The sequence below is a fragment of the Leucopleurus acutus genome (assembly GCF_964270905.1).
Source record: "Leucopleurus acutus genome assembly, chromosome: 2".
In the NCBI taxonomy this organism is placed as follows: domain Eukaryota; kingdom Metazoa; phylum Chordata; class Mammalia; order Artiodactyla; family Delphinidae; genus Leucopleurus; species Leucopleurus acutus.
Window position 1 is genome coordinate 58,838,894 of NC_139143.1, and position 26,849 is coordinate 58,865,742.

The 26,849-nt window shown below is 34.8% G+C and overlaps 2 protein-coding genes across 3 annotated transcripts in view; one reads left to right on the top strand and one right to left on the bottom strand.

The window, feature by feature from the left end:
- RALGPS2 (Ral GEF with PH domain and SH3 binding motif 2) overlaps positions 1–26,849 on the bottom strand; it is a 163,566-nt gene that overhangs the window by 41,242 nt on the left and 95,475 nt on the right. The gene's annotated exons all lie outside the window — the stretch shown is intronic.
- ANGPTL1 (angiopoietin like 1) lies at positions 10,189–25,788 on the top strand. The gene is made up of 4 exons (XM_082834590.1): positions 10,189–11,135; positions 22,231–22,424; positions 23,736–24,006; positions 25,315–25,788. The coding sequence occupies exons 1-4, from the start codon at positions 10,313–10,315 to the stop codon at positions 25,500–25,502; spliced, it is 1,476 nt and encodes a 491-aa protein (XP_082690716.1). The 5' UTR covers positions 10,189–10,312; the 3' UTR covers positions 25,503–25,788.

Genomic DNA, 26,849 nt, shown 5'->3' on the forward strand with positions numbered 1-26,849 from the left:
CTCTCGAACTGGCTCTTTTTTGCGGTACGTGGGCCTCTCACTGTTGTGGCCTCTCCCGTTGCGGAGCACAGGCTCCGGATGCACAGGCTCAGCGGCCATGGCTCACGGGCCCAGCCGCTCCGTGGCATGTGGGATCCTCCCGGACCGGGGCACAAACCCGTGTCCCCTGCATCGGCAGGCGGACTCTCAACCGCTGCGCCACCAGGGAAGCCCTAGCCTGAAGTTTTAAGTTAGCCAGCCTAACCACTACCTGGCCATGGGGTAGTTACTTAATATTAGTTCTATATCCCCTTGCCTTGAGTTGATAACTGTCACTTGAGCCTTAATTACTTTGAAAATTGTCTCATTCTGGCAGAAACATCTTGTTTCAAAGATTAACAGCTGTGTCTTTGAAACAGTTCATGTGACTACAAATTGAAGTTAACCTTGCCCTTTCTCTGTACCAACAAAAAGAACATATACCCCCAAATAATTTGGTTGTACTAGTTCTGGATATGCAAGGTCACATCTATAAAAAATATTTCCTGAGAGTTTACTATGCACATGTAAAGTGTAAAAGACAACTACAGCTGGAGAGGAAAATACACTTTCCTACTTTCTCCTCATTACTGCCCATTCATGAACTCTCAGAGTAAATGCAACTAAAATGATGTACCCACTGCCTTCCAAATAAGCCCTATGTTTTTTCTCATGCCACTTCTTCCATCTTAAATGAGACCTAGCCTCAACTCTGCCCATTTAAATCATATCTTATATCCAGGTCAGTGTCAACTGTTCTTTAGTTTTTTCACAGATTCCAAGAAAGGAATTTAGAAACTGTCTAGTCTAAACCCCTCTTTTTATAGGTGAATACTCTAAGGTCCACAGATATTAAGGAAGTGGCTACTGCCCTGTAAACTGTTGGTGACAGAGCTGGATCTCAGAGTATACACTTGTACCCCAAGTTTTTTTTTTTATTTTATTTTTTATTACACTCTGTTACAAACTCATGCAGTATCTATACCATTCACTTGATCATTTTTAAGACTTTATAATCTTCTTATTGAAAATCTTTTGTCTTTGTATCTTATCTGCTCAAGACTATAAACTCATTCAGGCGGTTGCTCTATCTTGCACTCTAAAAAAATGAAGATCCTGACCAGGATTTTCAGACAATTAGCGCTTAACACAATGTAAAAGGCTGGCATGGCAATCCTTTTATTCATCCTAGTATCATTCCTATTCCATTCAGTAAATCTTAACCGTATTCTTTAAGCCACCTATCATAAATACTTCTTTTTCTTTAGAGATTCTCAACTTCATTTTTTATGACTTCAAATAAATCTATAGCCTGGCTCCCTTCCTTTTCCTCCCATCTTAGAGGAAGGAGAATCCCCTTCCTCTCTCCAAATCTAACCTGCGAATTTGAACATAATCGCTACTGCCTCCTCTAGAATGTCCACTGTTGCCTTCACTATCACTCACCCTCCAATGGCTCCTTTCCCAAAGCCAATGCACACATTTAAATCTCCTCTATTTAAGAAAACAAAATCAAAGCCACCCTTCCTTTAAATCTGATCCCCTCCTCAAGATAGAACCCTTGCCCCTCCCTCTTTCAACAAACACACTGAAAGAGAAACACAGATTCGTACACTTACTTTTTTATCCTTCATTCTATTTTTATGTAATATTTGGTACATATAAAAGTTTACTTGGGTCAGGAAAGTAAACTTTGTGACAGACTTTGGAATAGGCAAAAATGATTACTAGGTATATCCTCTCTTCAGTGCCTCCTTTTGGCCTGAGCTATTTTACAACTCTGTAAGTTGTTGAAAACTTGTAAAATACAAATTCTTATCCATAAAAATACCAATGAATTATGTCCAGTGGGATGTAACTGATGATTGCCCCGTGGATGTTGACCAGTTTTGCAACTATCTGTAAATTCATTTCAGCATTCCTGACTGCCTGCATGTATGTGTGATACTTTGAATTCTCCCTTGAAGTGGCTGTAATAGCTTCCTGATTCCCTTACATATTTAATGATTTAAACAAAACATTTGACATGTATTCATTTTGTATGAGAATCATAATTTTACCTTTTAAAGAATAGCAGTTTAACACATAATATTGGTTGTTATCAAACAATGTAATAAATACCGGTCAACTTAAGAACTACAACCTCAGTACTGCTGCATCATCTACATGCTCTTTCCCTATGTTATCTCCCTGCCTCCTGTCTAGAGGTAACCAACTATTCCGAATTTTAAGATTATTCCCTTGTTTATTTTTTGAGGCACCTGTCTGTATTCCTGCACAATGCATTATTTTACTTTTGCTTATTTTTGAGCTTTAAAAAATCATACTTTATATATGTGTGATTAAATTAAATAATATCAGTAAAGTTAGAATGGGTACACAGTAAGTGATTTTAAAGTGGTTGTTATATCAATTTTTAAAAATATGGTCTGCGATTGCTTTGCCTTACTCACTATTTTGTTTCTAAGACTCACTCATGTTAGGTACAGCTGTAATTCCTTAAATTGAGAATAAATTAATATGTAACTATATCACAATTTACTTATTCATTTTATTTGATAGAGTTTTGAGTTACTTGCCCCCTCCCTCCTTGTTGCTACAGACATTCTTGTAAATGTCTCCTGGTGCGCATGTACAAGAATTTCTCTAGCAGAGATCTATACAGATATATACATACATGTATGTCTTACATTATAATGTTCAACTTTACAAGACAGCGCCACGTTGTTTTTAAAGCTATATCAATCCATACTCCCACTGACAGTACATAAGTTTCTACTGATCCACACATGCTAACACTTGTAGATAATCTGAAATCCACATCTATCTCGTTGCTGAAACTTATTCTGGCAAAGGCATACATGATCTCCTCATTACTAAATCTTTAGACATCTCTCTTGGTCTCCTCCCTTCTGCTCAGTCTCTCTGCAGTATTTATACTATTCCCTTTGTTTCTTGGTCTTTACTGGCTTGAACCTTCCTCGCGTCCACCCTCCCAACCATTCTTCTTTTTCTTCATGTTCCCTGGAATTGATATTCCCCATGGTTCTGTCACTAATCTTTTCACTCTGCATGTACTTTTTCTGGATTATCTTACTTCTGAGGCTTCAACTGTCACCTAATTGCCGACGACTTTCCAAACCTCTGTATAGAACACACCTCCTGACTTTCATTTTCAGTTTAACATGCCAAACTAACCATTATTTGTCCCTAAACACCTGCCATTCCACTTTCCAACCTTGGTTAGTGATATTATTAACTGCTTTAAATAGCTCAAGCAAAGAGCTCAGGAGGAGCTTACTATCTGGTATTTTTCCAGATTAAGCTATTAGTGAATATAATATGATCACTGAATGATCAAGTAGTATATTATATAATATAAATCAGAGGCTAGAAGCTGTCCCAATGTTTTTAAAATCAGGAAATTCCATAAGACATATCTACATATGACCCTCTTTTCCTTAAAAAAAAAAAAAAGGGCGGGGGGGAGATCTGGCAACAATGAGGTATAGCTGAGAAGGGTGTAGATACCATTATACGAGCCATTAAGGATGCCAGTTTGTCATAACCCTATTTTCTTCTGCTCTCTTACTTCTGGTTTACTTCACTTACATACATTACCTGCTTCATTCTTGTTGTGAGCATTTGCAGGCCTTAGAGTATGGAACCCCTGCTATACCTATGTATGTCATAGGAATTTAAGAAATAATTAGTTCTGTGAAATAAGTAGAAACTATTGTAAGCTGACTTTAAATAAAGGATGTTGATCAACAAACAGTTGATGGTAGGGCCTGAGAAAGAGAACGTAGCACAAGGTAAGGCAACGAAGAGGGGAAAGCACACGGTATGCATAGAAAGTAGAAACGCACACGTTTTATCTAGAAGCAGCAATCAGCAATTATATGATCCAATGAGAGAGAGTGTGGCCGAATGCTTTGGAGAGAGATTCAAATCCCAGTTCTTACAGCTTAGTATGGAAGCCCTAAGCCAAATTACTTAAAATGTCTAAATCTGTGTCTCCTCAGCCACTGAGTTAATCAACATTCTTGATTTAATGAAATATAAAAGCATAGTTGGTACTCAACAATTACTAATTCCCTCTCCAGCACCCTAATTTCATAGCAGAAGAACTGGGCCAGAGGTAGGTAAAGTGACTTGTCTAAGTTCCCATAGCCAAGCGGGGAGTCAGAATTCTCTTTTTTCTCCCACTCAGGCCAGGGTTATGTTTGCTTTTAAATCACAGCATCAACTAATAAGAATAACCGTATTCAGGCAAGAGGAGTCATGCTGCAGAATGGGAGGCAGTGACATTATATAACATCAGAATTTAATTATATAACATTAAAGTTAAAAAAATGATCAGTTTTATCTCAGAAACATTACACAGTAAGATATAACATATTACAACATCAGGTTTCTTACAACTTTAAAAACTTCTGAACTGGCGACTCAACGTTTAGAAATTCTTCTAGGCTATAAAGAGTATTATATTATTTAGGGGACTGCCTCTTAGAACAGAGTCTAACTCTTGTTCTTTGTAATAAAAAACAAACTCATCAGCCTGCGCCTACTTCTAAGTGAAGTTGAGTACTATTTTTTCAGTGTTCAACTTAAAAGATCTCTGGGCAGCAGACTAAAATGTTTGTTTTATAATTGCCCGCTGAACTATGATAGTTTGTTTCCAGATGGTGCCCTTCCTTCAACCTGCACAGTCTCTCCTTGTTCGGAGCTTTTCAACCTCCTGCTGATCACACTACCCCCACCCCTATTTAAAGCTACAGAGAGGAAATCCTAAAGAGATTTTCCCCCCAAGTCTCCAGCAAATTTTTGGTGACGTAATATGTGGGCTGAACTCGAGTCTCCTGAGAAAGAGAGGGAATCACTATTCAAGGGTACTGTATATACAAGCTGGGTCAGCTGCAGCTGGTTACTGAATTTCTCCATGTGGCAGACAGAGCAAAGCCACAATGCTTTCTCTGCTGGATTAAAGACAGCCCGCAGACCAGGAACTTCCACTATACTACTTAAAATTACATAGGTGGCTTGTCAAATTCAATTGATTTGTGCTGTAAGAAGAAAAAGAAGTTCCTTAGTACAGCTTGGATTCAACGGTCCAAAACAAAAATGCAGTTGCCATTAAAGTCACAGACGAACAAACTTCACTGATTTTTAAAAGCAAGAGTAAGAGCAGCAAGTCTCTGGGTTTGCTTTATCAACAGATGCAAAAGGTATTATAATATTTCTTTTACTTTTATTTAAAAATTCTATGTATGTTGAAATGTATAATTATTTTACATTTGTAGTAGAAATTTCAAAATCTCTTATTAATCAAAGAATTTTGGAATATACTACAATTCGTTTAGTCTGAAAAAGGTTTTGTTTTGCAACTTTATATAAAACTGGTCATTATATACTTTATGACGATTAATGAATTATTTGAGGTTCAATTTAATGGTATTTAGTGTATATGTTTATAGACTGATGCATACATGCTGGGTTTCAGAAAACAAGTACTTTAGTGACATTAGAAATTTTAACAAGTAACAGATTAAATGTATAAGATTTACAGCACAGTGATTAAAAACAAAGGGATACAGACTAAAGACAATAGATGTAAACATGGTTTGTTTCTCTTTACATAGCTACAGTGTATATGCTAAAGATTTACATATACTGTGAAGATATCTTAAAGTATAGCTACAAAACACAGCTAAGAAGATATAAAATTAACTGAAAGGCTCTGCAACAATACCTCAATTATAGCATAACCAAATATAACCTAAATATTAATATTTCATATTACTAAATATTAAAGATTTAAAACAAGTCTACGGTATTTCTTGCTAAAACTCAAATTTTTAAATAGTTTCATAGGCTTATATGCAACAGTACTTTAACTTGGGCAACAGAAATTAAAACTGCTACAACTGGAATTATGTGAAAAAGCAAAGCGATTGATACATTAAAAAATCCTAAAACCTTACAGATTAGAATTGAGGAGAAGAAACAAAAGGTGATAGAAGTATTGTGTAAGTCGTCAGCATTAACAATAGCAAATAAGAACCCAGAAGATACAATTACTTAAATACATAATTAAAAGACCAAAAATATAGGTCAACAAACACGATTCTTTCAATATTCTATCTGGGGGCTTTGTTTAATTGTATTACTAGAATTATGAAAAATAAAATTACTAGTTACCAACAATGAGCTTTAACACCAAAGACACTTAAATTTGTTATGATCTGGGGGTCCTCTGTCCTTTTAAAAATCAAAGAAATTCAAGGTAAGAATCTTCAACAAGCAAAAAATGGTAAAGCTAAATAGGATTTCTTCTACTTTCATGTCCTTTCCTTAAAGATTCCAAACTCTCAATACTGGGAGGATCTCTGTTAAACATATTTTACAAGAAATTCCGATAAAATTTCCAAACAATACTAGATCTGAAATACTGTCATCTCTTTCTTTTTTTGTTGTTGTCGCTATGAAAATACAGGACCTCAGTTAAACCTCAGTTCTTACTGAAGCCTTAGGCAAGCATTTAATCTGAAACCCAGATAACTATTTATCCCTTCCTTAAATATCTCCAGGGGATGAAACTGTTCTCAAGTCTCTTCCCAGAACATAATTCACAATCTAGAAGTCTTTATCTAAGGTATCTTTGGTGCTTCATAAATTTAAGTTCATTGCCTCACGCTGTTTTCAGTGCGTGACACAGCCAGTTAAATGCCTCTATGCATTTACCATCTGAAAGGAAGTATATCCTAACTTTCATTTCTTCTCCCTACTAGCTGGCAATGTAGCAACTATGAAGAGAAATAGTACCAATAAAATTAACTCAAAGCATGGAAGGCTTTTTTTCTCCCCCCCCCTAAAAACAACCAAGCAAAGACATAGATTTAAACTTAAGTATACTGTGACTAATTTACAACATTCTCGTGGGACCTAGGAAAATTTTAACATATACAGAAAGGTTTTATGATGTAACACAGATTTATGGATCTTTCACTTTAAAAACTGAACATATGTGGGAAAATACAAATAAGAGAATGTTTTCATAAAAGGTAAACAGTAAATGTATTTTAAAAACTCCTTCTTTACTCATGATGTAGCTAGTCTACTCCTTAAGAAGTGTGGTTCCTTATTCAGCTTTAGGTGACAACGAAGTCATGACTTTTGTAAAGGTTAAGGGAATTGTATTTGTTTTTTTAAAAAATAAACTTTTGGTTGTCTCCTTTAAATATTAACTTAGGTCAGAGTCTCTTATGGTAGACAAGAATTCATCTTATGATTTAATTATACAGGAACCCACAACGAGCCAAGGCAGAACACACCAAAAGGAAGCTATTGCTATTTTAATTTAGATTTGTATTTTCACATTTTTGTTCTTCCATGATAACACGGATACAAAGTCACATTAGCAGACTTGCATTATATGCTCTTAGTTCTATAAAAATCTGTGTCTGATAGGAATACAAGATCTTCAGTCGGAATACTGTTCAGAAAAGTCTACATGTTTTGAGGTTTCATGATACTCTCTGAATTTTCCTTGTTTTGGTAGCTTATTTCATACTAGTTTATTTAGATAAAATAATTTTATGATCTAAGAGTTTCCATTCCATTCCTGAAGTGACTGAAATGAGTGCATCTGAACACTGGATACGTTAACTACGCAGGAGAAATGCTATACGTTTACCCAGCAGGCTGATGGCTTCTATTTTACTGTCTGCAGTTTTAAAAATAAACCATATCTAAATTCTATGAATCTGCAAGTATAACAAGAAATATTTTATTGGTTTTTAGTACAGGTAACTCTAGTATAGTAACTAGAGTCCTTTTTAAATAAAATAGATGACACTCGGTCTAAGTTTTCTACTAATGTCAGAAGGCGAAGTATGAAAGCAAAAAACGAAAAGTACTCATCCAAGTGTACTTCTGGCTCTCAGTCAGCAAACAGAAAGCCTCTGACACAAACATGGAATATTACTATGCACCTCCTTCCTATCTTATGTTAGGAAAAGAAAAAGAATTCTGTACATTCCATCCATTCTTTGCTTTATTTTCATTATCACCTGTTTTGCAAACATTACTCATTTCATTTGAAAACACCGAAGTAAGGAGACATGGTCTTAGAAAGCAGTAGTCATCTTTATGACTCTAGTTGAAGAGTCCATATTTCATTGATACCACCTTTCATTTTAGGAGGCTTCATAATCAAGTTAGACAGGTAACTATCAACTAACAGAATACATATGGAGGGAAAGGAGTGACAGCAGAAAAGTCTGGGATATAAAAATGATCCACAAATACCTGTGCATAATTAAGTTAATGGGTCAATGTAAAGAGATACAAACCAGGAAAAGACTGTAAAAGACACGGAACACAAAGTTAAGACTCCTCTGCAGTTACTACATGACGAGGATAAAGATCACAGGTCTAGAAAGTTATGAGTAGAAGATCTGAATCCCAGTTGAGTGTTTTAGCTCCTCCAGGTTTATTTCTTTGCAAAATGGTAGATGTTTACTTCACAGTGCTGTTGTGAATGCAAACAGTTAACACGCGTTAAGCACTACAAAAATATAAGGGATTGCTACAGTGTTGGTGATAGAAAAAAGGTTAGAATACGTTGCCATATGATATAGTTGTTATTGAAAAACGTGAACCCTGGAGTCTTCTGCCTGAGTTCAAATTCTGGTTTCATGTCTTAGAAGCTGTGAGGTACTTAACATCTGGATGCCAGTTTCTTCATTTGAAGATGAGGATAATAATAATCTACCTCAGAGGGTTGTGGTGAGATGTAAATGATTTAATACGTGTAAAAGGCTGAAACAATGCCTGGCACTTAACATGCACCCAATAAAAACGAACTATTGTTATTGCTGCATTGCTATTTATTAATAGCAGGCATAAACAACTTGGGACCTGGCTCCCCAAAGCAAAAAACAAGTACCTGGGTGGAAAATGGGATAGAAAATTTCTTAGTATATCCACTGCCATCCTTCAGAAACAGCAGACAGGAATCAAGTTTATAAGAGAGAGAAGGTGGGCTATACTATAGCAGCTTGTTAATGAACCTGATGGGGTGACACATCTTACTCATTCTAACTGCTACTACTCTTTAGGGAGGTAACTAAAGAAAAAGAAAGCAGCTTTGGTTCTTGGAACTACTCTTATGGTTTCCTCGAGTGTTTCTATAGAAATTGTACTATAAAAGGCAAGTATGTATCTGCCACAGCAAAAATGGAACATTCCAAGCACACATTTTAGCGTATGCGCCACTGCTATAAACACTGACTGAAGAGCCAGGGAACCTGAATTCTAGACCTGGTTCTAAAATTACCTATTTGTGTGGCCGTGGCCTTGGCTTTCAACATACCCATGGGAGCAAAGAGGTCTTGTCTTGAATGAGATGAGATGGTCTTTAAGGTACTTTCCAACTGTAACGATCAGATTCAATGACAGATGAGTTTCTTTCCTTGGTAATCGTTATAAAAAATTATTAACATTTTACTAAAATGAAGTTCAGTAGAACTTCTGTTAGAAAAATGAACCATGCTGAATCATATATAAGCTTAGAGCGTATATATGATTACGATTTAGGAAACACAATTACCCACAATAATGACTGTGAGCATGCTATCATTCTTAAACTTGTCATCAATCCCAAAAGGACATGTTACAAATACAAACAAAAAATATGATGCTAAAACTTTCTGGTTTTAGATTTGTCTAAAAATATTTTTTTAATTTGATAGATAAAAAGGATACTTATTAGAGAGGGCCAATTTAATTGAAACCGTACAATATAAATAAAAAACACGGGCAACTTTCATACTAGTTAGAGAAGATGTTTTAATTAATGCCTTACCAACATTATGTACCATTTTCCAAGCCTTAAGATAGCAAGTGAACTTTTTAAAGGTAAGAAAAGTGTCTTATCAGGGTCTCAGAAGCCGCAAGAGCACCTAACAATATGCCTCAGCACACAGTGGGCACTCACCAAGATCTGCTCATTGAGCTGGGGAACAGAAAGCATTACAATAAGGTGGTAGTTGGAGAGCTCATCTCTGAAACCTAATTTTTAAACAAATAGGAAGGTGCTTAATACTGTATTTAAGAAATTAGTAACTTTAATTCTGACCCAATTTATTAACACCAATAGATATTCAGTTTTTCCCTTAGATACTTTTTTTATGTTACTGACTTTAAAAGTAGATTAATATCAATTCTTTTCTACTTTTTCCCTTCATCTTTTTTTTTTTTTTTTAAAGACGTCATACAACCTCGTTTCAAAATGAAGGCTTTTATCTGGACCCTAAGTGTGCTATTCTTCCTACTAATGGGCATTGGACATTGCAGAGGAGGACAGTTCAAAATAAAAAAAATAACCCAGAGGAGATACCCTCGTGCCACAGATGGTAAAGAGGAAGCAAAGAAATGTTCATACACGTTCCTGGTACCTGAACAAAAAATAACAGGGCCAATATGTGTCAATACCAAAGGGCAAGATGCAGGTACCATTAAAGACATGATCACCAGGATGGACCTTGAAAACCTGAAGGACGTGCTCTCCAGGCAGAAGCGGGAGATAGATGTCCTGCAATTGGTGGTGGATGTAGATGGAAACATTGTCAATGAGGTAAAGCTGCTGAGAAAAGAAAGCCGTAACATGAACTCTCGTGTTACTCAACTCTATATGCAACTATTACATGAGATTATCCGTAAGAGGGATAATTCACTCGAACTTTCCCAGTTGGAAAATAAAATTCTCAATGTCACCACAGAAATGTTGAAGATGGCAACAAGGTACAGGGAACTAGAGCTGAAATATGCTTCCTTGACTGATCTTGTCAATAACCAGTCTGTGATGATCACTTTGTTGGAAGAACAGTGCTTGAGGATATTTTCCCGACAAGACCCCCATGTGTCTCCTCCTCTCGTCCAGGTAGTGCCACAGCACATTCCTAACAGTTATCAGTATACTCCTGGTCTGCTGGGAGGCAATGAGATACAGAGGGATCCAGGTTACCCCAGAGATTTAATGCCACCACCTGATCTGGCAACTTCTCCCACCAAAAGCCCTTTCAAGATACCACCGGTTACGTTCATCAATGAAGGTGAGTTAACCTCTTACTGTTAAGAATGGAAGTACAAGGTTAATATGTTTTAAGGTTTATGAGACAATGCTCGTAATACATGCCTATTCTTCATTTTGGTGATGTAATTATACATGAACATTAAATTTTCTGTTTTTGTTTTCTATCAACCAAGAATTGATCTTAAATACATCTCTCAGCTCTAAGAGTTCACAGAAACAGTATATTTCGTGGAAAAAGTAGTCTTTCATCCAAATTCTTACAATCTAAATTACTAGCATTGAGACAGGGATGAGTCCACAATCCACTCCTAACCTCTATGACCATCCTCTCGGACTCCAACTTGATCCTCACGACTGCTAAACAATCCTTTCATTTACCTCTTGATGCTCTTCCCATCACCATCTTCCTCAAAAGGAACATGTAATAATTTGCTTTCACTCTCCTAAAGCCTAGAATTAACCCCCTCTTATCTCCACTCTCAGCACATGCACCACCTACAGCTGTGCTGAGATCAAGTCCACTCAGGCCTAGGTTCCTTGTGCTTTCCTATCTTGAAAACATTTGCACAAAACCCATGCCTTCTTGCCCTCAGTCTCAAGAGGAAAAGATATCCCTCCTATTTTCCAGAGCTAAAATCCTACCGTTGTACCCTGTAACCATGTAAGTATAAGTAAGTCTTCAATACATTAAAAAACCTGAGAATTGATCCTAATATCTCTACCTCTGTTTCTAATTTCATTCCTTCTCCCCTTCATTATCAGTCACTCATCAAGGTGCCCAGCATAAAAAGATGACGAATTCGTCTTTGTTTCAGTCTAGTAATAAGCTCACTGCTAACTTTCTGAAAACATTTCTTATACACCTACATCCAATTTCTCATAAGCCATTCTCCTGAATTCTTTACAGGTTGATTTGTTTTCTTGGAGTAAAGGGAAAAAACCCAAATGCCCAAAAGTAAAAAAAAAAAAAAAAAAAATTAATTACAGTTCATTCACTTACTTCCTGAAAAGGCAGGACAAAAAACTGCGCACAGACTACGAAATAATTTTAAACAACAACAAAAACACAGAACAAAGACAAAGACTGGAAGTATGTACATCACAAAGTGGACGTGTCTTTCTGTAGCAGTGGACACCACTGACCATTCACATCTCTGCTTTCTTGGGCCTCCACATCATAATACTCTGACTCTTCCGACTTCTCTAGGTCCTTCAACTGGCACCTTTTTCCTTCTCCTATGGCTTAAAAAGGCTTTCTTGAGGATACTCTGTTTTAGAGGTCTATACTCCTTCAAGGCTACAAGTATCACCATTGCTCAGATGACTCCTGCATGGAGCTCCCCCTCTTGATTCTAACCAAAGCTAGATGTTTGCATCTGGTTATTCGACCATTACCTCACATGCTGCTGCTTCCTCTACTGAAATGCCTTCTTTCAGCTTATCTGTCAACCTGGCAGATTTCAAGGCTTAGCTAAAATAGTGTCTTAAATGTTATACCTACTCAGATTCAGACAAACGTATCTAGATGGCTCCTTCCCCAAATTGCTGACTATGCCTTGACTATGTTTTTTACATCATATTACACTGGAGCTATTTGTTTGCATGTCTGTCTCCCTGCTAGACTGAATGCTTCTGGAAGAAAGTGAACTGTCTTTTCATGTCTCTCTCTCAAACATCTAGCCAGGATTAGGTTTGGCATGCTGTACTCAGCACATTGTAAGCACTACAATAAATACTTGAAGAACGAATAAATAAATGAGTAACTAAACCCTAAAACAATCTTTTCCCTAAACTGGCATTCTCCTTTTAGAAATAAGTAAATTATTATTATAAAAGCAATAATTACCGAAGAAAATCTAGAAAACACTAACAAACTTTGTAAAAAGGTTTGCTGAATATCCAAATACTCAGAAATAAACTACAGTTAACACTTTGGTAATAACCTTCAGGTCTTTCTCACCCCTCCCACCCCCATAAACATGGTAATCAATATTCTTGCAACTTTAAAAATTAACTTTGTTCTTCTTTTTTTTCCTCTATGATTATACTCTCAGGATATAAATTTCTGTAAGTAAAATTGACAGGTAAATGGATTTTGACTTCTCTAGTTTGGTGTATGTTACCACCCGTTTTGGAATTCGCTTGGCTCATCTTTGACACTTCCCTCCTGTCCCACACACGCAGTCAACTAAGTTCTATCCATGTTGCTTTTCAGTCTTTCACGGATGTGTCCCTTATTTCTATTCAGAGCCAGAACTCTAACTTAGATCCAAATTATCTATGGAAGCAGCTAGAGGATAGAGACATCCTGGATTTCTAACTGGGTGACCTTGGCGGGGCTGGGGGCGGGTGGAAAGGGTTCCTCTGTGCCTTAGAATGTCTCTACTCTCTGTAACACAGACACAACATTTCTTATATTCACTGTTGAATTATCAGTTACCTTCACATGTACACACAGTACTTGTACACACATCTAAATAAAATGCCTTCCATCTATAATACAAGCTCCTTCCTGGTAGATGGATACTGTGTCATTTGCAGATGCTAAATAAATGCTGGTTGACTTGATAACTACATTTTTACAGAGATTCTTAAAGTTGTCATTCCAAAGACCTTCATGAAAGTAATTTAACACATTTTATTGTACTGGAGTCATTCATTTTATAGTGTTCTAACTAACAGTAACAACTGGCTAGTGTTCCATTAAATTAGGCAAATGATGATCATTATTAAGATTTCCAAAGGAATAACGTGTATGAAATGATCACCTGGGTATAGAAAGAAAAAAAAATAATTTTTATATTCTTTTAAAATATGTCTTGTGTAAGCTTTTACTGTATACAATTTACCAGTAGTTTTTACATACAATTTATAAGTAAACATATCTGAAGTGTGTGAAATTTTTTTTAACTGATGGGATGTACAATTATGTAAGTATGGAGATGACTGCCATGGAGTATTTTCTGTGGGTACTGATCTTAACTGGAGGTATCACCAGTTCTAGAAGAAATGATTTATTCACATATTCATACACTGACACACGAAAAATGCCTAAGCAAAATGAGATGCGTCAGTTCTAGGTTTTATTACACATTGAGTTGTAGTGCAAAAAAAATCCAGTATTACAGACTTAAATCATGCTGAGGATTTAGCATATCAAAGGTCCCATTAAACAGACTTTTGCTTTAATGAAACAATGGTGTATACATCCCAAATAAACCAATCCTTAATGTAAAAACTAAGCACGCGCATAACTTTTTCTGTTATTCATTATTTATTTGTTGTTATAAGTAAACATTAACTTTTTATTTTTTTCTATAAATGTTGGTCTCTGAAATTCAAGGACATAATTAGCTACAAGGGAAACTGCACAGAATTAAGGAAACTTGTTTCCTTTGTTATTGACCCTGGGTAAGTCACTTTGCCTGTGTTTTCTCGTTTGTACAATGAGAGAGTGCTGGTTGGACTGGAAGATTCTAACACCTCTTTCTAGTTCTAATATTCTCTGATTCTTATCAAATATAAACTACTACAAGCAACAATAAATAGACTTGCTATTTTTTCTTTACATATAACGTGTTAAAATCTTTGTTCATATTATTCTTATGTCAGACTGGAAAATATGTCTAAGCTGTTTGGGTACTTGCACAAAAAAGGGCAAAGATGGATGTCTATTGCTGTACTTACATATGCTTCTGGCACCAAGAAGTTCATATTACTGCACTCTACATGTAGGTACATGATCATTCTAAACTCTTTAAATGCATAATGTATATGTATTATTTAAAAAGTGTCCTAGCCAGTCACAAAAATGTCAAATACTGTACAATTCCACTTATACGAGGTACCTAGAGTAGTTAAATTTGTAGAGATAGAAAGTAGAAATGGTGGCTGCCAGGGGCTGGGGTGAGGGGAGGATGTGGAGTTGTTATTTGATGGGTACAGAGTTTTAGTTTTGCAAGATGACAAGAGTTATAGAGATTAACTGTACAATAATGAGAATGTACTAATGCCACTGAACTGTATACTTAAAAATGGTTAAGCTGGTAAATTTTATGTTATATATATCTTACCAGCATTGTTTTTTTACATCTTTATTGGAGTATAATTGCTTTACAATGGTGTGTTAGTTTCTGCTTTATAACAAAGTGAATCAGTTATACATATACATATGTTCCCATATCTCTTCCCTCTTGAGTCTCCCTCACTCCCACCCTCCCTATCCCACCCCTCTAGGTGGTCACAAAGCTCGGAGCTTATCTCCCTGTGCTATGTGGCTGCTTCCCACTAGCTATCTATTTTACGTTTGGTAGTATATATATGTCCATGCCACTCTCTCACTTCGTCCCAGCTTACCCTTCTCCCCCTCCCCGTGTCCTCAAGTCCATTCCCTAGTAGGTCTGCATCTTCATTCCTGTCCTGCCCCTAGGTTCTTCAGAACCATTTTTTTTTTTTTTTTTAGATTCCATATATACGTGTTAGCACATGGTATTTGTTTTTCTCTTTCTGACTTACTTCACTCTGTATGACAGACTCTAGGTCCATCCACCTCACTGCAAATAACTCAATTTTGTTTCTTTTTATTTATCAGCATTTTTTTAAAAGGTGTTTTAATGACAATTTTATATTTTCGTTTAAAATGGTTATAAGAAAAATGCACCTCAAGAGGACAAACTTACTATGAACTTATGCCAAATAACAGAATACTTTTGTTGGTTTACAATAATCTCCAGAAACATTACTTTCCCTCTACCTAAAAAACAAAATGTTTGAGAATGTAACTATACACTTGGCAAACTGCCATCAAAAAATTCTTAACTGTTAATGTTATTCATGGGCTACATTTTGGGTTAGTCTTTCATAAAAGAAAACATTTTCCTTTTACAAATGGTGTATTTATAAAAATACATTCATTCCTTGTAGGTGAATGAAGTTGAGAAAGTTCCTTCATAGTATGTTAGAGAATAGATCTGAATACCAGGAAACTTGGATTCTGGCCAGGCTTTTCCTAGGCCCAGTTGCTTCTTTTGTAAAAGAGTTTGTTGTGATGATTAAATGAGGTGATGCATGTGAAAATGCTTTGTGTACAGTCTGAATATCATTATTACATTTTTTGAGTGCACTTTCCAATGTATGCCTTGCCACGTATGGGAATATAAAAGGTAAGCTTAAAAAGTTAAATTTGAAAAAGTCATTAGAAACTTAAAAAAATGCTTTTTAGTGGGTAATAAGCTAATTTTCAATTATTTATAATGTTTCCTATTAGTAAATTTTAAAAATGCAATTGGTTTCAGTGGCATATTTATATTAGCACTTAAACTAAGAGAAACTAAAGAAGACTGGTTAAGCAAAGGGGCTGAAACATGATTCCATTAACCACTTATAAAAAATAATCGGTATATTCTTAAGTAACTTCAATATAAAAGCTCAGGTTGCTAACTGCATTTTAAACTGATACATTAATAAAGTAATTCATATTATTACAAGAAAGAATCTATTATCACTTTAGAAAGTATTTGCCTCAAATTTCCCATTCCAGAAATGCTGTTGAATATACTTACCTTATGCTTAACTCACAACCCAATTAAAAAGTTTACCTCTTAAAAGATTTTACTTGCTGACCAATTATTTGAAAGCTCTAAATTGGTTATGTCTTTTGTCCTATTTCTCCTATCACAAAGAGCACAGGATTGGGACAAAGTAAGAAAATTAATGAGGAATTCAGCAACAAAAAGAAAACGATTTTCCTTTTAAGTAATTAAACAGTTTCTTTATAGAAAGAGAATAGGTAGGTTAAATAAAGATGGTTCCCAGTAAAGGTGCTATTCAAAGTATGAAACCTCTTGTTTTTTGTAGCCCACTGTTCTGTTCAAAATACGGGTTCTTAATGAAAAAATACATGTTGGAAAATATGTGGCATGACTGGTCAGTATTTTTCTTTCTATGATGAATCAGACCTGTTAACTGGAGTTTGTTAGTCTTATACAAATTTTAATCATCAAAGAAACTGAGGAAGAAAGAGACTGGTCCTTCAAATTCAATGTACAGAATTCCATTTTCCTGCTTTGAGAAGAATGCAATTGTGTCATAGAAGATGACTATTTCAAGATTATTCAGTGCAAGTCACAGATGTAGAAAACAAACTTATGGGTACCAGGGGGAAAGGCGGGGTGGGTAGGGATAAACTGGGAGATTGGGACTGACATATACACACTATCATAAATAAAATATTATAGATAACTAGTAAGAACCTACTGTATGGCACAGGGAACTCTACTCAGTACTCTGTAACGACCTACATGGGAAAAGAATCTAAAAAAGAGTGGATATATGTATAACTGATTCACTTTGCTGTACACCTGAAACTGACACAACATTGTATATCAGCTATACTCCAATAAAATTAAAAAAAAAATTACTCAATGCAAACAAAAGGTTAATAAAATTCCTATTTTGAAAGAAAGGTACTTCCAGTCTATACCCTTTGAACCATTAATAACAAATTCCTCAATCATATATAAATATCATAGATAAATAAATCAATTAATTTATTTCTGATAATATAAACCAGCAAGTTAAAACTGGCTTCTCAAAAATAAAGCTGCTACTTTTTTACTAGTCATTTTAAGAATTCCTGTTAAGCATTTTGTATGGTACAGAGAAAGCAGTAAAATATTTAATGTAAGAATGATCTATAACCTAATTCTACAGCAGAAAATGAATAAGATATGCAAGTTAATAATGAGAAAATATTTATGCCAAGACCAACAGTATACACTGGGCTAAGACAGGTTAATGGTTTACTTATAAAAATAAACAAATACTAAATTTTGATATTTACTATCTTTACTGACGAGAAAAAAAACAGCTATGAGCACTGCTAATTTTATCCATATGTCTTGGAAAAGAATTTCAACCACATTTTCCTAAGCCTTTATATCAACCAAGTCTAACAGGCATCCAAACTGTAAACATGAAGCCCACTACGAAAAAGTGGGTTGAAAATTAAAGTTGAAGATAATTTTAAATTTGCATAAATTGAAGTCTTATCAAATCAAAGCTGGATCTAGAAAACCCAGAACTCCCCAGTTTTCTTAAACACCCGAGGGCTTATTAAATAGCAGGAAAGGAACAAATGGCATTTTACAAATATTCTGTCAAGATTCAAAACCTTGATGTTTCTAAATATTTTAACAGCAATTCAAATAATCTAATGAAAGTCCAACTTGTGAATATATAGTTAAACATAAAATGTAAACTGTCAAAACTATACTCAAATGAGTGCAGAGCAAACATTTACAAAGATGACATTCATAGAATAAGCAAATTTCTGAAATAAGAGAGATATCTGTATGTATTGCAACAAAACCACTTCATGTGTGCCTTAACTACAATACTAATAGGTTTTAAAATAAGAGCAATGCTCCTCAGATATCCTTGACTATTGTGAAAGTGACAATTTAGAAAAAAAATCTGGTTAACGTGGTAAACAACTATGATGACTGCATTCTTAGACTGAAGAAATCAATTTCAACCGTACAGCCAACCTCAAGAGCTCTAAGTACCACCCTCCAACCACTGACATTTCAGACATGCAAAATTTGTAACTCCACTGGAACATCAAGCTCTCTTCTGTCTCCACGCCTCAGCACATTTCACCCATGTGTGGCCTTGATCAGACCCTCTACCCCTAATGGCCAAACTCCTACTCAATCTTCACAACTCAGCTCAGATGGAGCCGACTCCAGCTCTTCCCCACAAATCTAGGTTAGCTAATTCTTAGCCAGTGTTCCCGGGTGCCCTGCTGATTCAATCAGAGTACTCAGCAAGCTGTAGTGGAGTTCTCTCCCCCCACTTCCCACTGGACTCTATGGTTGTTTCCTTATCCCTGGAGCCTAAAGATTTCTAGGTTATCATAGATGCAGAAAAGACATTTCTGGGAAAAATAATGCAGAACTGAGGAAACCACTGTGGCTGCCAGGAATCATTTAGTTCAACAAATATTTGAGCACCTAAGTGGGTTAACCTGTGGATACACAACCAAAAATTACAGTCCTTGCTCGTGAGTAAACAAATAAACACGTTACCATGCATTACACAAAATAATTTAAGATTGGACCTGGAAATCGTACTTCATTTAAACTTCTCTACCCTTCTCTGACTTGACTACGATGCGTGTTTCTGTAACGTGAAGTAGCTCATACGTGACTGATAAAAAAGGAGAATAATATCAGCAAAACAAAGTGGTCATATTGATTCATATGGAATTTTCCCCAAGCATATTAATGTTCTGTGCCACAAGTAACTGCAGCTGAACACAAAGTATGCTAACAGCTAACATCAGCTGCTATTTTTAGTGCACAGTTTTGCAGAACACGAGATTTTTCAGGGTACGTTATTTTTCTGCAATAGAAATGACTGTATATTCATCTTTGAATAGTCGCGTTAAATTTATGAATTAAATAAACATTTACTACACAAGCTCCTTAAATTACGCAGTAAGTGTCAAGGTCAGCAACGAAGAAGAAAAGGGAACAAAATTACTGAAGATGACTACTTTGTAAAGCATTGTGTTAAAGGCTCTGAATACTCTGTAATTTAAATTCAATAACTGAGAAGCTAGATAGCATAAAAATAATTCACACTGAATTTAAATGGAATGTGATCTAATTTATGGCCAGTCTGAAAAGGGCAAACATTATTTTTAGAATAGTCCTCCCTAGCTTAAGAAACTATTTACGAGCTTTCACAAACTAACAAATAACCTCATGACTATAAAAGCATAAATTCTGAACAAAATTTTAGCAAATCAAAACAATCTATACATAAAAACGATAACATGACAAAGTTGAGGTTATCCCAGGAATAAAAGGTTGGTTTGACATTAAAAATACAACCCACAGAATTTATCATATTAACAAAAGAAAAAAGAAAAACCATATCATCATGTCAGTAGATAAATAAAAAGCCTTTGACAAAATCCTAAATCCATTCATGGTAAGAACTCTCAACAAACTAGGAAATAGAAGGAACAAGAATTTTTAAAGTAGTTATTACGGCTTAAAGGAAACTATGTTCATAATAAATGCAAGACTGGAATCTCAGAAGAGAAATAAAAACGATAAAAAAATAATCAAATTGAAACTCTATAACTAAGACATTTAATACCTAACATAAATATAACCCAAGAAAGATAGCATTACATATTTCCAGTTTCCACAAATTTTTAATAGTAATCTGTAGTGCTTACAAGTCACTGTATTATAATTTTTAAAAACCTGAAACATAATAAAAACATGGACTAGAGAATTGATCATCTCTGATTTTTGTGTGTGGTTTTCAATTTCCTTGTTATTTAAAATGTGAAGGCAACTTAGTTGATTCATTTGCTTAACAAAAATGTATTGACCATCTACTTAATAGTTAAAACAGTGATGACATGAAGTCAGAAGAAAAACAAAAACAGTCTCCATCTTCAAGGAGGAATCTAGAGGGAAGAGTTTATAGTCTCTAAGAATCCCTTCTAATGACGTAACTGTGGAACTGTTTATTTAATGAGATTAATTCTATCCCAATAAGGCCCCATAAGGGACCCTGTATATACTTGGCACAGTATAGATAACACATTCCTCAAAATTTCAACAATCCTATCATCGTTACAGTACAGACTTTCTTGGATGAATTTTACTTGACTAAACTCTCTTACTTTCACACATTTTCTAAAAATTCTACATGTCAGAATTTAAAAATTTTTAGTAAAATATAAAATTTGACAACTGAAATTTCTATACTTTTTTGGTTGTTCTAATAGATCTTTAGGGTAATTCTTATTTCTGAACCACTTCATATCTTGACATACTTACGAAAAAAAATCAAAGCATCAAAACACTGGAGAAGGGTGAAACTAAATAATGTTCAGTAAAACTAGAAGCTGTCTTTCTTTAGATCAAAAATATGGAAATCACAAGTTCAAGAGTCAAGACACTCTACAAATGATTTTACAAAATGTTTTGTCATTTTAAAATTTATGAAAAACTTATCAGTGGATTAAAAAATAGGGAGTGAATTCATAAAACTGTGAGATAACATGGGGACAACTGTAGCACAGCAGTTCAGAGCATAGATGCTGGGATTAGAAAAAAGTGGGTTTAAGCCTATGGTTTAAAGACTAGTTAGTTAACTGTTTCATCTATAGAACATCTGTAAACTATCAGAAAGTCATTGTGTAGATTAAATAAGAAAATTACTATCAGTCATATAAATTGATACAACACTTTAGAAAGGCATTTTGCCAACATTCCTGAAGTGTATTCTTATGAACTGTTGTATGAGGGAAAACGTTAAAAGATTCCAAAAGTTTGGGAAACTGGTTTACTTCAGGGCTTCTCAGTCTTTAATATGTGAATGTATATTGTGTTTCCGAAAGGGTAACATAATATTTAGCAGTCTAAAACTTATTTGACTGTGGTATGCCATTTTCACTGAGCATCTCAAGGGACTAGTGTGTTCCACTGAAATCAAATTTTGGAAACTAAAAATTGGGCACTATGAAGAACTGTAAAGCTGTTTGTACCATTTTGATCCAGTAGATCAATCCTGCAACATTTTTATAAGTATGAAAAAATGAAGCCAATAAGAAGACACTTTGTACAGTGTTATTTATAATAGCAAAAATCAGATAAAACCTCAGTGTCCAATGGCAGTGGAATAAACATGATATATCAACATCAAAGATTGCATATTGCAGCTACCGTAGGTGCTAGAATGGAGACAATGGAAATGTTTGTTAAAATAAAAAAAAGACAGAATCCAATTTTCTATGTGTGTTAGAATTATAACAATACAAAAATGTATGTATTTGGACAAAGACTTGCAAGAACAGTGGAAGATAAAACAAGTTAATGTTCCAGATAGTGGGACTAGGGTAATTCTTTTATTTAGCTTTTTTTAAAATATAAATTTAGTTTCTTTAACTTGTATTGTGTACACAATACATAAAAAGTGGTATCTGTAAAGAAAGATACAAAGGTAAGTAAGACTCTTGACTAAAAACTACTTTAATATGGCTCTTTTCCTATTAAGTTTCCTGGCAATCAAAGATATTCTGATTATAGGACCATTCAAAGACTGTCAGCATGCAAAAGAAGCTGGACATTCAGTCAGTGGGATTTATATGATCAAACCTGAAAACAGCAATGGACCAATGCAGTTATGGTGTGAGAACAGTTTGGATCCTGGGGGTTGGACTGTTATTCAGAAAAGAACAGATGGCTCTGTCAACTTCTTCAGAAATTGGGAAAATTATAAGGTAAATCAGTGTTTCAGACGTGGGGGAGAGGTAGGAACAAAGCAGCTCTTGCAATAATAGTCATTATATGCAATAAATAAGATACACAGTTAAAAAAAAACTATCCATCTGTTTTTCATTATCTGCATTTGTCAGAAAGACAATTCTCATCTCTGGTTTTAAAGTCAAAATTAAAACGCAGAAAGGAAACTGAAGATGTACTTTAAAATGTTTCCTTTCAGTCTGAATGACTTACATATGTATTTAATTCTTTGCAAAGACTGATCCTAATTTCATTTTCTAAGAAGACAACTGCTTTTTTAATCATGACCACATTTGTGCCCATTATCAAGTACATTTAATCAGAGATAAACAGTCCTAGAAAAATGGTCATGTGCTGGAGGTCCTATACTTTATATTTACTTACTTATTTATTTAAAAGATTTTTTTGATGTGGACCATTTTTAAAGTCTTTATTGAATTTGTTACAACATTGCTTCTGTTTTATGTTTTGGTTTTTTGGCGGCAAGGCATGTGGGATCTAAGCTCCCCCACCAGGGATTTGAACCCGCACCCCCTGCATTGGAAGGGGAAATCTTAACCACTGGACCGCCAGGGAAGTCCTCTGCTTTAACAAGGGGAAAAAATCCTGCAACACAACCCCCCTGAAAATACATTTAGCGTTAAGATCAGGTTTACCAAACTTATATTCTGCTGCATACCTGCAATAGCAAATGCTTACTGAAATAGGATAGTTAATTGATTTATTATGTTTTTCAAATAGTAACCTACAATCTTTCAAAGAAGGAGCTTTGAAGATTATTGTTTTATCTTCTTACATTTACTAATTTTATTTCTAATAGAGTCAAAGAAGATAATTTGTTCTAGAACAGATACTATCATTTTTATTGAATATCATAAAAATGTTAGATGTCCTATTTGTTTGACTATGGTGGGGACAGTATCTATATACAAAAAATTGTTTCTTTTTATGAGTATGAGAGAAATCAGGAACCCTTTTTAAGGGCCCGGGGTAGTTTACTTAGTTAATGTTTTTAGTCGCTATGAATAATTTTAGTCCCTTCTGCCTTTGTCTTATTTGTAAAGTTTGGAGGTAGTTGTGCAAATAAATGCTGACAAATTAAGAGAAAGCAAAACAAAACAAAGTGATTATATGGGACTTCAGTAGAACAGGTGATCTACAAAAGTGGAAGGTCACATTACCACTTAAATTGTCAATATTTTTATGCTATCAAATGTTTAAAACTTATCTATAAAAAGGTTACTGTCTCTATACTTATTCATGTAAGCATGCTCTCTGTTTATTAACAGAAAGGATTTGGAAACATAGATGGAGAATATTGGCTTGGACTGCAAAATATCTATATGCTTAGCAATCAAGATAATTATAAGTTGTTGATTGAATTAGAAGACTGGAGTGATAAAAAAGTCTATGCAGAATATAGCAGCTTTCGCCTGGAACCTGAAAGTGAATTCTATAGACTGCGCCTGGGAACTTACCAGGGGAATGCTGGGGATTCTATGATGTGGCATAATGGTAAACAGTTCACCACACTGGACAGAGATAAAGATATGTATGCAGGTGAGTAAGAAAAAACTGATGTGTATTCTCTGTAGAATCACCACTTTCTACACATTAAATAGAACCCTATTATTAAAGTATTGCCATTAAAGTCTTTTCAGAAAGGTTGTTTTGGACTCAAAGAGAATACAACCTGCTGAAAGGAACAGCTTTTAGGAGCTCTTCTCTAAGGCAATCCCAAAGTGTGAACTCTGTGAACAAGGTTCTGTTGTTCTAACTTGATGGGGTGGGGATGGGAAACAAAACATACTCATCTGGAAATAAAACTTCCAACTGCCTAAAATTGCTAACAAATCCCACTGGACCCCTACCATGTGCTAGACACTGTTGTAGGTGCTGAGGAATACAGCAGTGAACAAAGTTCCTGCCCTTTCGGAACTTACTTTCTAGAAGGAGACAAGATGATTTGTTAGGTGGTGACAAGTACTTTAGGAAAAGTAAAACCGAATAAGGGAACAGGGGGTGGGTGCCGTTTTATGTGGGTTGGCCAAGAAAGGTAACATTTGAATGTTACCTGAAGAGAGTGAAGGAAACAAGCCATTTGGGTACATTGGGTAAAGGCACTTCTTGGTAAAGGGGACTAGCAAGACGACTGCAGCATGTGGTACAGGAATAGCAAAAAAGCTTTATTCAGAGGGGAAACAGTCTCTTTAGAAAGACTCATTTAGGCCATCACATAATTTTTAATTTAATTTTCACATACTTTTGCCTTTTTAACCTAGGTTTCTGGCTCTGATAAAGACATACCCCTGAAAGTTGATTTATTTTTACATTCAGCTGTGTCTTGGCAAGCAGCGCATAGGTCTCTATTTCACACCAGCAGAAGAGGAAAACAAATATGATCATAATACATGCCTTATTTATAGAAATTCATTTGATTGCTAATAGTACTATTTCATATTATTTTTTTGCTATTTTGAAAATCAATTTTCCCCAAACTTTACTCTGTTTAGCAACTCCATATCCTTCCCTCCCGATCTCTCCAATCTCTCTCTCTTGCACACAAAAACTACTTGCATTTTATTTACCCTGCTAGCCAGAAAATTAAATCACTTAACAACAACAACAAAAAAGCAGGTACTAAGCAAAGGGCAAAATAAAAACGGCAATTCAAGTGATCTTTCAAGTAGGTGATACTTAAGCAACAGTAACAGAATAAATGAAGAAACAACACTATGAAGATAAAGGTAACTGAAATCAGTAAGAAAAACTCACATTGTTCTAAAAGTAGAATAAGTATTTGATGGTTTACAGAGTACCACACTTAGAAGAAACTTTTACTCTGATGTCTATATTTTTTCCTCAAAGGAAACTGCGCCCACTTTCATAAAGGAGGATGGTGGTACAATGCCTGTGCACACTCTAACCTAAATGGAGTATGGTACAGAGGAGGCCATTACAGAAGCAAGTACCAAGACGGAATATTTTGGGCTGAATACCGAGGTGGCTCATACTCCTTGAAAGCAGCTCAGATGATGATCAAGCCTATTGACTGAAGGGAGACAGTCTCCAATTTAAATGACATAGAACTCTATTTTTCAGTTCCTAAAAATGTAAATGTTACATGTATATTATTTTGCACAATTCATTTCTACAGATATAGTTTTTTAAATGAATTTTACTACAACTATAAAAGGGGATTTATGAATGTAGTCTCATCTTCACTTAATATACTGCAGATTATTTGTATCTATAATCCAAGTTATTTTAAAAATATTATTGACTAATTACAGGCAAAGTTTGCTCTCTAAAATGTAAATATTTGCCACAATGTAAAACAAATTTTAGTTTTATTTTAAATCAAAATTCAATCATGTTCAAGATCCTTATCAATTTATTTAAAAACTTTATGAAAATGCTATAACTTCCAATGGAAAAATAATTTTAAGATTTCAGCAAAATAATACATTTTATTTATAAAAATATAGACAGGAAATTAGAAGAAAACTCTAGTTTTGCCAACATTCTACATTGAATAAAAGTTACTTCAAAGTGAATTTGTGCCTTTCACATGAAATGATTAAATATGAATTCTTGACAATATATTTTATGTCAATTTCCCAAAAGAATTAAGAAACCCACAGTATTAAAATACATATCTTTAAAAACAAAAAAATAATGTATGCCGTATTTAAATGGTCAATTTATAAAAACAGAAATATACAAATGAATTTTTCAATATTATCTTCATATGATTTGCTGAACATCAAAATCTCCTGAAATCTATTTTATGTTGTTATATCAGTAAAGTGTTGATATTACAAAAGTGCAGAATATTTAGTGAGCCAATGGTTTAAAGAACTGAATTATAACTCTAAGTTTATTTATTAATACTTTTCCCTCCCTAATTTACTGATCTTTACTATTTAGAAAAAACTTGTCTGCTAGTCAAGTCAGAAAGCTTGGACAGCTTTACAAGCATTACTGCATACTTACGGGTGAGACTAAAACAACTTCAAGAAACTGTTAGATATTTTTCCAATACTGAGATTCAACAGCTTCAGAATGGAATACACAGGGGTTTGGCTAGTGCAAACTGCCAATTCCAGTGTGTGTGTGTGTATCTTTAACTCATCTTTGCAACTAACAACTTTATTACCAATCTTCCAGAACAATTTTCTTCTAGAAATTATGTTCTGCTTAGAGCTGACCTTCCCTTAATTCATTTGTGAACTAAAAATTTTAGAGAAATCTCTTGAGACTTTTGCTCAACCAATCAAAACTGAAGATAATTATCTGAACAACTCAAGTCCATCAACACGACCAATGTTTTTGCTCTGCCACATCTCAAAATAAAACTTCTGGTGAAAGAAGGTAAGAGAACATCAAACCCTGAAACCCTG

What these genes read in the sequence shown, in the direction of transcription:
- ANGPTL1 (XM_082834590.1), top strand. Translation starts at nt 10,313, where the DNA reads ATGAAGGCTTTTATCTGGACCCTAAGTGTGCTATTCTTCCTACTAATG. An exon ending in GGTTACGTTCATCAATGAAG is followed by an intron (nt 11,136 to 22,230) that starts GTGAGTTAACCT and finishes TTCTGATTATAG; the next exon opens with GACCATTCAAAGACTGTCAG. An exon ending in GAAATTGGGAAAATTATAAG is followed by an intron (nt 22,425 to 23,735) that starts GTAAATCAGTGT and finishes GTTTATTAACAG; the next exon opens with AAAGGATTTGGAAACATAGA.